We start from the raw sequence: 14571 nt of genomic DNA, 5'->3' as shown, positions 1-14571 counted from the left end.
AAATTGGTGTCGAAAAAATAATAATGATGACTTCATCGGTCACGTGGTTCGTCCGCCATATTTGTTTTAACACAAAAGCCTTTAAAAATACTGAAAACACGTCCTGGTGAGGGTCTGCAATCTCTGATTGCTCTTTCTTGATATTGCATTGCGACTGATTTGGCAGCACTTAACTTGCCTTTGTAGAGAAAAACAGAAAGACGGAGGGAGAGATGGAAGGAGAGTACTGCGCAGGGTTCCCAGATGATGTACTGCTCACTTAGCAACACCTCGGTCCATCATGTTGGATGTCCTAAAGTTTTATCCCTTGATTCATTAACTGAGTGCTTTTCCTTTGTCATTTTGGTCCATTTTGATATCTCTGGGATGTTATTGTTGTTGTTGTTGTTACACAATTTCTCACCTCCTCATCCACTCCAAGACATATTGGAATAGCTCATACCAAGACAAGATGGCTTCCATCCTCACCTTGGGTTTGTGTTAAAGTGGTGCACAGGTACCAGGCCAAGATCTTTAAGCTCATTATCCAAGGATACGTCATAACAGCTGAGATGTCCTTGAGAGTGATGGTGACCTCGTTTGTGAATTGCGAACACATTTGTGTCCTCAAACAAGGTAGGCTTGTCTCGCCTATCCTACACCGTCATCATGGCGAACCAGTGGAAGTGCAAGTTAGTTCTGAAACCATGTCCGCTTTCATGGATGGCGCACTGAAACGCAAGATTGAGGATGAGCAGATCAGAGGACCTTTTGTAGCAATGGATGTCCTGGTGCGCCATCGTTTCTACCCAATGACGACGAGGTCTTTTTTTTCATGCCACTAGTGGGCATCTTCACTTTTACGTGCCACCGGTTAGACTTACCTTAGATACATCTCTTTCTAGCTTCCACAGCCAGTTTCTTAGCTTATCCAGATATATTCATCGCTGTCATATTTGCCGCCACATGTTGTCCAATGACAGTGCTTGTCAATTTCGACCCAGCTACAAACTGTCATCCTGGTGTTTCACAGGCAGGGTGCAGATTCATCAATGTGTGTGCTGTCCCTCCGGTGGACATTAAACTGACGTCCTGTCTGCCGACATTAGTTTGTAGACGTTAAAGACGCCATGGTGTCCTTCATGAAGAGTATATGAGCTATCGCCGTCACCATGAACATATTACAAATTATTGCGCAAAACATGTGATGCTCGAAACTCAAAAAGTGAAGTGCTGCAAATGAGAGAAGAAGAGGAATCCTTGTCATACTTGTTCACCATTCGCCAGTGCTGTGTGCTCATTGATTTGGAAACATGAAATCGAGAATTCCATACATTTTATTTGCTTTCGAAGGACTGACAGGACAACCTGGAGAAAAGCATCATCGTCCTAAAATTGTCGGGTTTTAAGGTAATCGACTGACTTGAAGAACACTATAATGTAGGATGCAACCAATAACTGCCACCCTCAGTTGCCACCCGATCACATCGTGCTTTCGTGCTTTCGGAATCATTGTTGAGCCATCCGACTCTCCCGCTAGCGTTTGCTTTTCGACTTCAAGGAGCCCAACGGTGCACTTGTAGAAGAATACGCCATTGTTGACCAAACTCAAGATCTGCACACCAACTCACAGGGTGGACATTTGAAGTCAGCAACACAGCCATGCCCAGGTGAAGATGCCACCAGGAAGTCTGCATCTATAAATCGAATCGCAATCAGATATGAAATTGCTAAATAAATAAATAAACGTTTTTGGGGGGGTTTAAATCAATCGAAATGCAATAAAAAAAATTGATAAGCATCCTCTTGGAATTTATTGTTTCTTAAGAAGAACCTGAAATGTGGTACCAAAGTTCATTACCTTTTGGGAATTCTTTAGCATGTGCAATTTATTTATTTATTTATTTTATTGTACTTCGTTTCACTTCCATTGAATACACAGCATGATGAAACACAATCATCTAGAGCACTGGAGTAACCGGAGTGTATATCCAATTAGCGTTGAAGACATTATATTCTAAGATTTTGATGAAAGCCCTTTGCAGGTAAAACGTTTGTACAACCAGGTAACTTTTGTACGTTTGTGAATGCCCTTCACTGTTAAACGCTGCTTTCGCTACTGCAAAGGAAATGCGGTTTTAATTACAAAGGAACGTACATCTGGTTGGCATTACAGTGGTCTGAGGCATGCAGCGCCACATATTTGTGCCAGCCATCAACTTGGGTCTCTTTCACAACTTCTGGTGTTTCAGAACAAAAAGGGTTGTCCGGAGATCTTGGCTCTTGATCACGGTTTTCTGAGCTTTTAAAGTCCACGACACTTCTTTGCAAAATGAATTGTCTTAAGTACATTTTGTTGATACACATCTTACTATAATTCACCAAATGTCCATCCGTCTGTCCGTTCGAAGGTACCGCAAAAACGGCTGAACCGATCGCAACGATATTTTGGGTGGGTAATCCTGGGACCCCCTGGAGTAAAATAGGCCATATTGTTTTTCCAATTCTTTTTCCAATTTTTCAGTTTTTCCAAACACGATGGAATAATATTTACCGACATGAACAGTGATGTGGCTTTTGTTGATATTCTACAAATACTGTTTAGATTTTGATGAGAATTACGAACCTGCAGCGAATCCGGAAGTGAACAGATTACGCAATGCGCGGGTTTGATAATATCCCAATACAACCGTCATTCAATCATAATGTTAAATCGTTAAACATTAAATGTTAATCATGTTAATGGTTTTGTTAAAGTATCAATTGATGATTGGAATTGAGTGAATACAATTACGATTTTGAATTCGTAATTGTGTTCACCCAACCGTACGGAACTTCACATCAGGATTTAAATATTTGTTTTTGTCACGAATGTTGTTAAAAGTTTATTTTTTATATTACTGCTATTTAATTTGTGATTGGAGTTATGCTGTTTGGAATGAAAAAAGAGATACCGAGTTCAAGTGAATGACGACATGCCGTGATGGTTTCTACTTTCTAAATGTGAATTCGCGGATCGCCATATGCAGATTCGCCATTGACTGGGTATGGAACAAACGTACCTGTTTGTTTGCGAACGGGTACGTTTTTCATGGAAGTCCTTCACGAACTTGCTGTCCATGTCTGACGTGCGACTGAAGGTGCGACATGAATGTGGAATTTATTGGTTTCATGCTTTAGCATTCGCCGTTTCTGCATTGTGTGTTTGCTTCTGGGCTCCCACCCGTGCGTAGCACGGGTACCTCACTAGTAACAGTAATGAGACTTTGGACAGTTTTTCTCCATGATAACGCTTTCAAAAAGATGTACGTACTGGAGGAAATAATGAGAATCCTCGAAGAAAAAAACGTAAGCATCTACATGAGGGCTCGGCCGTATTGTTTCAGCATTAGGTTCAGCTGCAGGAAGCGTTGAGACATTTTTAATGTCACACTGATGTACAGAAAGCATAAAAGCAACGGAGCTGGTGCACACTGTTAACGACTTGGGGTCCCGTGACATTACTGCCTGAATTAATGTTTCTTCAGTCCATTGCTTATGAAAACTGGTCATGAGTGTCACATGAAGTCGTCCGCAACTTGACGTAACTAGATAACTCGATAAGATGCAAACTAAAATAGAGTTCCACTTAACACGTGACAGCCTTGACACTCTGAACCGAGACGGTGGCTCTTCAATCACCAGGCTAACAATAGAGATTGCAAACGCATACCAGGGCGGCATCACGCGTCGTTGACATGAGGTCTCCGAAACTGGGCAAAGGTGAATCTCCAAAGTGAGAAAACAATGACAATGCGACACATTTCCACTTTAATCTTTAATAGAACCACCTTTGGAGGCCATTTTCCCTGCAGAGCAGGGGTTGGCCTTTTTTGGGCACCGTGGTCCCCTTTTTGAAGCAATGTTTTATGGCCGGATGTCCTTCCTGCCGCCAACCTTGTTAGTCGCCACTTGCGACACACAGGGAATTACCAGTGAACTGGTACTCAATTTGCCGACCTCAGAAGGATGACAGGCTGAGTCCACTTTAATCTTTAATATGGTACAATATCTCTGTTGCCTTTATACATGATAACTTATTGAAGTAAATCATTGGGAAATTGAAGCATGTAGGGGGGCCATCTTCATATTATGCACGAAATTGATTTGGGGGCAGGGAGTGTGATTGGGCGGGTTTTTAGGATGCCACGTTGGCACAAAAAGGAAGAGAAGACAAGTCTGACGGAGTTGTAGAGGAGTGGAAATGAAACAGGTGGCCCAAAGGAGAGCCGAGAAAAGTTAGGAAAGGATGGAGATGAACGAAGAATTGATGATAAATTGAGGAAACCTAGAGAGTCCTCAACAAACAGTATTATGAAATCTTTGCAATTTAAAGGGGGAAAAGCATGAACACCTCGTCGATGCAGTCAAAGCGACACCTGCCGATCAAAGGGAAAAGGGATTGTTTGCCTTTTCCACGGGAATTGATCGTAACCACACAGGAGTTGAGAGAATGCGGTTATATTAATTCGTACAGAGAATCGATTCTCCCCGCACAGAAATATCCCCGTACTTGCTGTGTTCATGCCACATGGACAAATGGTGCGCTCATTTGGAATTGGCTTTTCAAGTTGAGCGTCTGGATACAAGTGTGCTGATTGATTGCTCTGGTTCTTTGTTGTTCACGCGAAAGATGTGGATGGTTTGGCATGTGGCATGAGACACAGGAAAGGTTTTTTTTCAAAGGGAACAGTGGCAGGGAAAATCGAGTAAAAACAAGAGATCATTGGATGAGCAATCGGCCCGTCCCTGCCCCGGAATGCACTTTTCAATGTCTGATCAAAGTTCGAAGTTTTGTGGCTGAAAGTTTGCCCTGCAGGTGTTTCATTTGGAAAGAACTGCTCTCATCCATTATGGTCGCAGGGTTTGATAAGCATCACTTTTTGGGCACACATTAATTAATTTATTTATCATGATACAACTTCTCATCTTGGCAATGTGTACCTTCCACAGGATGACGATTCAGACGACGAGGACAACCTTGCCATCAGCAGCAAGTGGACCTACGAAAAGAGCAGCGGACGTTGGCTGAGGCTCACTGAAACACAGAAGACGAGAAAAAATGGCCCTGTGTTGAATTTACAAGCACAGAGTGAGCCCGGTGAGGTCAACAAAGGAGGACTTGTGCTGAACATTGGTGCTGAAAGTCCCTGGGCGGGGGACACTGCAGAAACGGGGACTACAAGCTCACGGAAGGAATTGGACATCAAGTCAGGGGAAAGATTGTCTTCCCCTGACTCAGGGACCATGGCGAGTTCAGTTCGTGGATGCCCAGGAAGCACGGCGGGCTGTGGCCCATGCGGAGAGCAGACTTCTCCAGGAAGCCCGAGGAGAAGAGGTCTCCTGAAACGAGTTGAGAGCCTCAGCTTCAAACGCAAGACGAGGCACAAATTGCCAACTCGTCATGCCGGTTTGGTTATCAGTGGGCCATTCCCCAAATCTGACTCCATAGAAAGGTCTGCTTGTCAACTCCAATGCTTTGACCTGAAAAATGATCAAACCTCGACATGGAGTAGCACACCTACAAATCATGGCGAATTTGTGGGTTCTAAGCCAGAGTTTAATGGAAAAGGTGACTTGCAAATGGCAGGTTATCGTGGAGGGGCAGCCTCGTATGAAAGCCTAATGTTCCGGTTGCCACTTGACCACAAGCCTGGAACCTTTCCGCGGGCACTGTCCAGTGATAGCTACATCCTTCATGAGGATCGTGATGTGAATTGGCATACAGGAAGTTTTCACCTCAGAGCAACTGCCTGCCATTCCCATGGTGCAAACCGTACTTTGTCAAGTGAATCAATAATGGCTCAACAACGCAACATAAGTCCTCATAAAGCACGCTGCAACTCGTGCGAATCATTGTTGAGCAGAGTGAGCATTTACGACAATGTGCCAACCAGGCAAGGGCCTGGAAACACCATCCTGCAATCTCTGCCCGGAGGGCTGGAGGAACTCCTTGCCCAAGTTGTTGGGTTGCAGCGAGCTGTCGCTTCATGGACGCGTCAAGTTTGGCTAGAATTAGAGCCAAATGGGGAGGACGATGCTGGGCGGGCCTGTAGAGGTGGAAACGGTGGCGATTCCGACTCATGTGGTGGTTCTTCAGCATCCGCTGGCTCTCCTGGATCTCGGCGCTCACCACCTGGTCATTCAGATGCTGACACAGGTTGTGTCACAGCCTCAGATGGCGAGAGCACGGGTGACTCGCTTACGGAACTCGACCGAGATGGACGGCCATCAGAGGGAAGCAACTGCAGGTATCCTCTTTCTCATACTCTGTCATTTGAATTTATACTTAGTTGAGAACTATGTTGCCTAATATTCTTCCTTGCATTGCTCTTGATCTGTGATCCAGGATGTTGGAGAAAATAAAGCAGGTGCATATCCTTGAAACTGTCAAAAACAACACTCATGCCCATCACCTAGGTGCCTCACCCTAGCAATAACCTCTGGAGAAGACAACCTGCTCAAAATAATTTATAAATTTAAAGTATAAATCAGTGAAGTTGGGTGCAACAATGTATCCTTTTCCTAAAACAGTTGGAGGTTCCAGACCCCCGTCCCTCCTCCTCCTCCAACCTCATCTCCTCCCCCAAGTATTCCCGCGATGTCGAGTTTACGTCACTGCGTCATATCAAATATAAGCGAAAGATGAGTTCACTTACAAAGAGCTTCAATGCAGGAGGAGGTCATTCTTCCCATCAATGCCTGTGCTATGGCTGCCAACATATAGTTTCTGACCTCCCAGACTCAGACCAGGCAGACAGACACTCAGAACAAACAATTACACCACTAACTCTGGTTAAATCAGAAAAGAAATGTTCAAAAAGCAAATTGTCTATGTTTGAGACTGAGCTCTGCAGACTGTGAGTGTCCATCATTCGATGTCGTTCCTGTAAATATGATTGGCAGTCTGACCAGAAGGCAAGGGACACACAATGTTATTGACGATGCGTAACAAGCCTTGGTGGACATACAATATCCGGTAGAGCCATCGTCAGCCTGTAGTTCTTCATTTTATAATTATCTTTGGTTGATTTGTCTATCGTTACATGGCGGTTGAAATTATCCTGATGTCCTGACTCTATGATAGCAAATTATTATTCCCTGTAAGAACTGGATTACTTTCTGTGAAAAATGATGCTCCGAAAGAACAATGAGACTGTTCCTTTAATTTTTTCTTCTAGAAACGTTTTCTTTCTGGTTAACAACCCAGCGTTAATCTTATTAGTATGCACACTTATTTACCAAAAAGCAATATTATGAATGTTTTATGTTCCCACTGATCAGACGTTGCATCGCATTTTTTTTGAAATTGCAAAATCCAATCTCATGCAGTCATGAATGATAAACCACCGCAAAGGCCTTGCCTAATGCTAGAATTAACACCATCTTACTACACCGTCATCTTACTAAATCCGTCATCCCAACGACTAGAATCTGGCATTCAGCCTGTTTCCTACAGCTGTCAGGTAGAGCCACATATATGAGCTAACGTATTCAACTGCCATCAGCGAAGCAATGAGACAGGTCATTTACTGGTCGGGATAGCGTGCAAGTCCGTAGAGGCCTAGCCTAGTGCAAGAAGTAACGCCATCTTACTACACCGCCATCTTACTAAATCCGTCATCCCGATGACGAGAATCTGGCATTCAGCCTGTCGCCTACAGCTGTCAGGTAGAGCCAGATGTATAAACCACCGTTTAGAGGCCATTTTTCCCCGCAAAGCGGGGGTTGGCCTTTTCGGGGACCGTGGTAGTTGTTGTTTTTTGGTCCCCTTTTTGAAGCAATGTTTTACGGCCGGATGCCCTTCCTGATGCCAACCCTTTTTGCCGCCTTCAACGACAAACAGGGAATTACCAGTGAACTGGTACTCAATTAGCCGACCTCGGAAGGATGACAGGTCTGAGTCAACCCCCCTGGCATTAATTCGGCGATCGACCGAGATTCGAACCCAGGATCCTAGGTATCCTAAGCCGGCACCCTAGCCGCTAGCCCAACACCAGGGATCCAGATGTCGTTGGAGGTATTGACTTCTATAGGGTTGGTTTTCTAAGGCTTATATCAAAATATTAACTTATATCAAATGTCTTTTAAGATGAAAGCGCGATGACGTCACCACGTCACGCGGCACGAATGCGCGCCTGTGTCGTCGAGGTATTGACTTCTATAGGGTTGGTTTTCTAAGGCTTATATCAAAATATTAACTTATATCAAATAAGTCTTTTAAGGTGGAAACGCGATGACGTCACCGCGTCACGCGGCACGAATGATTCCATTGTGCACGCTTTCGTTTTATTTCCAAATTAAAATCTGTTTTCACTTTTGCCGTAAAAATGACATCAGTGCAGCGAGTGTGGTATCTTATTTGGTGAAATTCGGTCGATTTGAAGTGGTGAAAATAAAATGTGATCGTGGAAAATCGTAGCGAGGGGCCATTTTGAATCGGTTTTCGATTATTGCACCGGATTATTGCACCCTCCCATCACCCTGCCCCATCACCCTGCCCCATCACCCTCCCCCATCACCCTCCCCCATCACCCTCCCCCATCACCCTGCCATCACCCTCCCATCACCCTGCCATCACCCTCCCATCACCCTGCCATCACCCTCCCATCACCCTCCCATCACCCTCCCATCACCCTCCCATCACCCTTTATTGGACCATTTGACTTCTATAGGGTTGGTTTTCTAAGGCTTATATCAAAATATTAACTTATATCAAATAAATCTTTTAAGGTGAAAGCGTGATAACGTCACCACGTCACGCAGCACGAATGCACGCCTGTGTCGTCGGAGGTATTGACTTCTATAGGGTTGGTTTTCTAAGGCTTATATCAAAATATTAACTTATATCAAATAAGTCTTTTAAGGTGAAAGCGCGATGACGTCACCACGTCACGCGGCACGAATGCGCGCCTGTGTCGTCGGAGGTATTGACTTATATAGGGTTGGTTTTCTAAGGCTGTAGGCCGCACCTCATTTTGTCGAATAAAGTGGTATTCGGGTGGTTCCGGTATTTGGGACCGCAGGGACGGAAAGTGCAGGTACGGGGTGCTTGGCACTCCCCAGCCGGCCCGCTCTGAAGGTTCGGATCGGGACACCGGGATTCATTCCGGTCGCCCGGTCGGCCCGGAGGTGGGGGTGCGGGGCCTGTCACGGAACGTCAAAACAAACGGCCTGCCGGGGCCGCCCAAAAGTCGGGCGTGAGGGGCGCGTCCACTAATGGAACGCCTCTCGCTTCCCAGATCGAGGGCCACGTGGTCAGGAGAACCTCGTCCCTTCTGGTTGCCCTGCCGTCCCACCGGGAGCGCTGGCAGGGTGTACTTCAAACTAAGCTTAAGTGTCAAGTGTCAAGTTCCTCCTTGCCCTCGCAAGGGAAAGGCTAGGGTCAAGCTCTTCCAAATTTCCAAACACTAGAAATCGGACGTCTCAAATTAATTAACTAATTTGTTAATACATCTCAGTCGCCCGCGACCTCTCTAGCGCGGGCGTCGAACCAGTTCATTTCCGGGCGACCGGGCCGAGTATCGGCTCGGCCATGGCCGAAGCCGTTGATTCCGCCATAGCACGCTAACGCGTAGGCTCGCGCCACGCGTCCCTGGTCCGCCGGGGCTCCGCGGGTCTCCTACCGTGCCCACGTCGCCATGCTCCCTGAATAAGAGAGTCAGACGTGGTGCCCGGGGACGGAGTTCGCTGTCTAAACATGGTAGCGCTAGGCCAGTGGGACCGCCGGGACCCACGTGCACTCACAAGTTGTTCTGCGCATGGGCGGCAGTATCAGACCGGGGCGCCCAAACGCTCCCCGGCTAAAGTTCATCCTGAAAGCGCCCACATTGTGTGGACAAACCAAGTCAAGGGCCACGTGGTCAGGAGAACCTCGTCCCTTCCGGTCACACTTTGCCTATCGGCCGGCCTCGAAGACCGAAATTGTGACGGTGTCACCCGAAGTGACTGTGAAGCGAAGTGAAGCGACACCCGAGGATGACGTGAATACCTCACGCCCGAAAGTCAAATATCCCGAATTTTCGGGTGACACCGTCACAATTTCGGTCTTCGAGGCCGGCCGATAGGCAAAGTGTGACCGGAAGGGACGAGGTTCTCCTGACCACGTGGCCCTTGACTTGGTTTGTCCGCACAATGTGGGCGCTTTCAGGATGAACTTTAGCCGGGGAGCGTTTGGGCGCCCCGGTCTGATACTGCCGCCCACGCGCAAAACAACTTGTGAGTGCACGTGGGTGCCGGCGGTCCCACTGGCCTAGCGCTACCATGTTTAGACAGCGAACTCCGTCCCCGGGCACCGGCACCTACTCCCGGAAGTTTGAGAGATCAGCAGTGCCGGGCACAGTAGGACACCCGCGGAGCCCCGGTGGACCAGGGAAGCGCGAGCCTACGCGTTAGCGTGCTACGGCGGAATCAATGGCTTCGGCCACGGCCGGGCCGATACTCGGCCCGGTCGCCCGGAAATGAACTGGTTCGACGCCCGCGCTAGAGAGGTCGCGGGCGACTGAGATGTATTAACAAATTAGTTAATTAATTTGAGACGTCCGATTTCTAGTGTTTGGAAATTTGGAAGAGCTTGACCCTAGCCTTTCCCTTGCGAGGGCAAGGAGGAACTTAACACTTGACACTTAAGCTTAGTTTGAAGTACACCCTGCCAGCGCTCCCGGTGGGACGGCAGGGCAACCAGAAGGGACGAGGTTCTCCTGACCACGTGGCCCTCGATCTGGGAAGCGAGAGGCGTTCCATTAGTGGACGCACCCCTCACGCCCGACTTTTGGGCGGCCCCGGCAGGCCGTTTGTTTTGACGTTCCATGACAGGCCCCGCACCCCCACCTCCGGGCCGACCGGGCGACCGGAATGAATCCCGGTGTCCCGATCCGAACCTTCAGAGCGGGCCGGCTGGTCCCTGGAGCCAGATGTATGAGCTAACGTATTCAACTGCCGTCAGCAAAGCAATGAGACGGGTTATTTACTGGTCGGGATGGCGTGCAAGTCCGTAGAGGCATAGCCTAGTGCAAGAAGTAACGCCTTCTTACTACACCGCCATCTTACTAAATCCGTCATCCTGACAACTCGAATCTGGCATTCAGCCTGTCGCCTACAGCTGTCAGGGAGAGCCAGGTATTTGAGCTAACGTATTCAACTGCCGTCAGCGAAGCAATAAGACGGGTTATTTACTGGTCGGGATGGCGTGCAAGTCCGTAGAGGCATAGCCTAGTGCAAGAAGTAACGCCATCTTACTACACCGCCATCTTACTAAATCCGTCATCCTGACAACTAGAATCTGGCATTCAGCCTGTCGCCTACAGCTGTCAGGGAGAGCCAGGTATTTGAGCTAACGTATTCAACTGCCGTCAGCGAAGCAATAAGACGGGTTATTTACTGGTCAGGATGGCGTGCAAGTCCGTAGAGGCATAGCCTCGTGCAAGAAGTAACGCCATCTTACTACACCGCCATCTTACTAAATCCGTCATCCCGACGACTAGAATCTGGCATTCAGCCTGTCGCCTACAGCTGTCAGGGAGAGCCAGGTATATGAGCTAACGTATTCAACTGCCGTCAGCGAAGCAATAAGATGGATTATTTACTGGTTGGGATGGCGTGCAAGTCCGTAGAGGCCTAGCCTAGTGCTAGATGTATCGGTGTAATGACGAGCAAAGAGAGCGTGACAGACCGAGGGACAGACACATGGACAGATAAATCCAGCTGATTTAATACAAAGATGTCATATGGGTAAGAAAAAAAATGTAAGTGTGAGATTTAAAAAAAATTGATAGGCCTCTTGATATATTTTTCGCTGCGTCTTGGACTCTTGTATCTCCTTAGTATCATTTTTTGACTGCTTCTGGTTGTTATTCACAGTTATGTAAGTCAGATGCATATGGAGACTATTCTTTAGAACTGAAAAAGTATGTCCCATGGATTTTGTTAGAACATTCTTGATGACTTCAATTACATATTCTTCTCACCTGTGTACCTGCATTGCTGCACCTTTGGATAGTGAGTGAGAGGACCTTCCAGTATTTTTGACAGTCAGATGAAGAATAGCTGCATGTAATCTATCTTCTTCGAGGAGAAAAAGCACATACTGTATGATGAGAATGAATTGTTTAAGCTGCAAATGCTTATTTGGATGAAATAGCAAACCAAGGAGTACAAAGTACAGTGCAAGACTTTGTACGTACAGTGCGGACATTTGTCTCGCTGAAGTTCAGAGGGGGCAGTGTTCTGGCTGGTTGAGGGTGAAAGTGGGGATGAGGGTTGGGGAATTGGGGGGCAGGGGGGGGGTGTTGAAGTTAATGTTATTCCTAGCGGATTTGGTGTCAAATTCAAACGGTCTGCACATACATCTGTTGTGCTTACCCAAGCTGTACAGAGTGTGATGTTTGGGAGAGTTCTGCTTTCCTGGAATCCTGCCTTGGGGCCTTGCCTCGCTTTGCATATGGCTTGGCCGCACTAGGCGGTACCATGAACTTGGCAACAGACTAAAATGACTGATTCTGGAAGCTTCCTGGATGCTGTCATTAATTGTTTTGCTTTTGTTAACGTACAGTAACTGGTTATGTGGTTTCTTTTCCTAGAGCTTAGTATTACCTGTTTGTGATCCACATTCAGAATTTCTACACATTACACACACGCACACATATACTAACACACAAACACACATACACATCCATATATGCACACACACACACACACACACACACACACACACACACACACACACACACACACACACACATACACACCCATATATGCACACACACACATACACACACACACACATATACATGCACACATACACATACATATACATACAGATACATACATATACACATATACACAAATACACATATACACATATACATATACGAGTACATACATAAACATATACAAACATGCACATATACATACATATACATACACATACTTATACATACATATACATACACATATGCATACACATACACACATACATATATATACACTACATGACCAAAAGTATGCGGACACCCCTTCTAATTAGTGGATTCGGCTGTTTCAGCCGCACCCATTGCTGACAGGTATATATAATCAAGCACACAGCCATGCAATCTCCATAGACAAACATTGGCAGTAGAACGGGCCATACTGAAGGGCTCCATGACTTTCAACGTGGCACCGTCATAGGATGCCACCTTTCCAACAAGTCAATTCGTCAAATTTCTGCCCTGCTAGAGCTGCCTCGGTCAACTGTAAGTGCTGTTATTGTGAAGTGGAAAAGTCTAGGAGCAACAATAGCTCAGCCGCGAAGTGGTAGGCCATACAAGCTCACAGAACGGGACTGCCGAGTGCTGAGGTGCGCAGCGCGTAAAAATCGTCTGTCCTCGGTTACAACACTCACTACCGAATTCCAAACTGCCTCTGGAAGCAACATCAGCACAACAACTGTTTGATGGAAGCTTCGTGAAATGGGTTTCCATGACTGAGCAGCCGTACACAAGCCGAAGATCATCCTGCGCAATGTCAAGCGTCGGCTGGAGTGGTGTAAAGCTCGCCACAATTGGACTCTGGAGCAGTGGAAACGCGTTCTCTGGAGTGATGAATCATGCTTCATCATCTGGCAGTCCGACAGACGAATCTGGGTTTGGCGGATGCTCGGAGAACACTACCTGCCCAAATGCATAGTGCCAACTGTAAAATTTGCTAGAGGAGGAATAATGATCTGGGGCTGTTTTTCATGGTTCGGGCTCAACCCCTTACTTCCAGTGAAGGGAAATCTTAACCCTACAGCATAAAATGACATTCTAGACGATTGTGTGCTTCCAACTTTGTGGTAACAGTTTGGGGAAGGCCCTTTCCTGTTTCAGCATAACGATGCCCCCGTGCACAAAGCGAAGTCCATCCGAAGATCTTTGACGAGATCGTTTTGGAAGAACTTGACTGGCCTGCACAGAGCCCTGACCTCAACCCCATCGAACACCTTTGGGATGAATAGGAATGCTAACTGCGAGCCAAGCCTAATCACCCAACATCAGTGCCCGACCTCACTTATGCTCTTGTTGCTGAATGGAAGCAAATCCCCGCAGCAATGTTCCAACATCTCGTGGAAAGCCTTCCCAGAAGAGTGGAGGCTGTTATAGCAGCAAAGGGGCGGGTGGGGGCCAGGGGGGGGGGGGTCCAACTCCATATTAATGCCCATGATTTTGTAATGAGATGTGTGATGTTCAGGTGTCCACATACTTTTGGTCATGTAGTGTGTATATATATATATATATATATATATAGTATATACATACATACACATATACACATACAAACATATATACATACATATACACACACTGCACTACCAAGCAGCTCAAAAAAATCATATCTACGACATTAATGTTTGACCACACTTTTGTATGACGTCCCCCCACACCACTTTACACACCCATTACCAAGTTTCCCAAACCCGAGCGTATGTGGGTTTGATGTAGACCTCAGCCATCATCCCAGCTGGATACACTGAGAGTGTGTGTGGCTCACAAGTCCTTAAACTCACGTGTTCAACCTCGGGGTCTCCCTTTAGCC

The 14571-nt window shown here is 46.7% G+C and overlaps 1 protein-coding gene across 3 annotated transcripts in view; it reads left to right on the top strand.

Moving 5' to 3' along the window:
- The window catches only part of LOC137438225 (rho GTPase-activating protein 7), a 163695-nt gene that overhangs the window by 106724 nt on the left and 42400 nt on the right, over positions 1-14571 (top strand). For all 3 annotated transcript variants that reach the window (XM_068133301.2, XM_068133302.2, XM_068133303.2), the window contains one exon: positions 4972-6269. In XM_068133301.2, coding sequence (XP_067989402.2) covers positions 4972-6269 — 1298 coding nt within the window. The remainder of the gene's footprint in view (positions 1-4971; positions 6270-14571) is intronic.

This window comes from Myxine glutinosa, chromosome 12 (assembly GCF_964187855.1).
Source record: "Myxine glutinosa chromosome 12, kmMyxGlut1.1, whole genome shotgun sequence".
In the NCBI taxonomy this organism is placed as follows: domain Eukaryota; kingdom Metazoa; phylum Chordata; class Myxini; order Myxiniformes; family Myxinidae; genus Myxine; species Myxine glutinosa.
The sequence above is the reverse complement of the archived record's forward strand: the minus strand, read 5'-3'. Positions and strand labels throughout refer to the sequence as shown.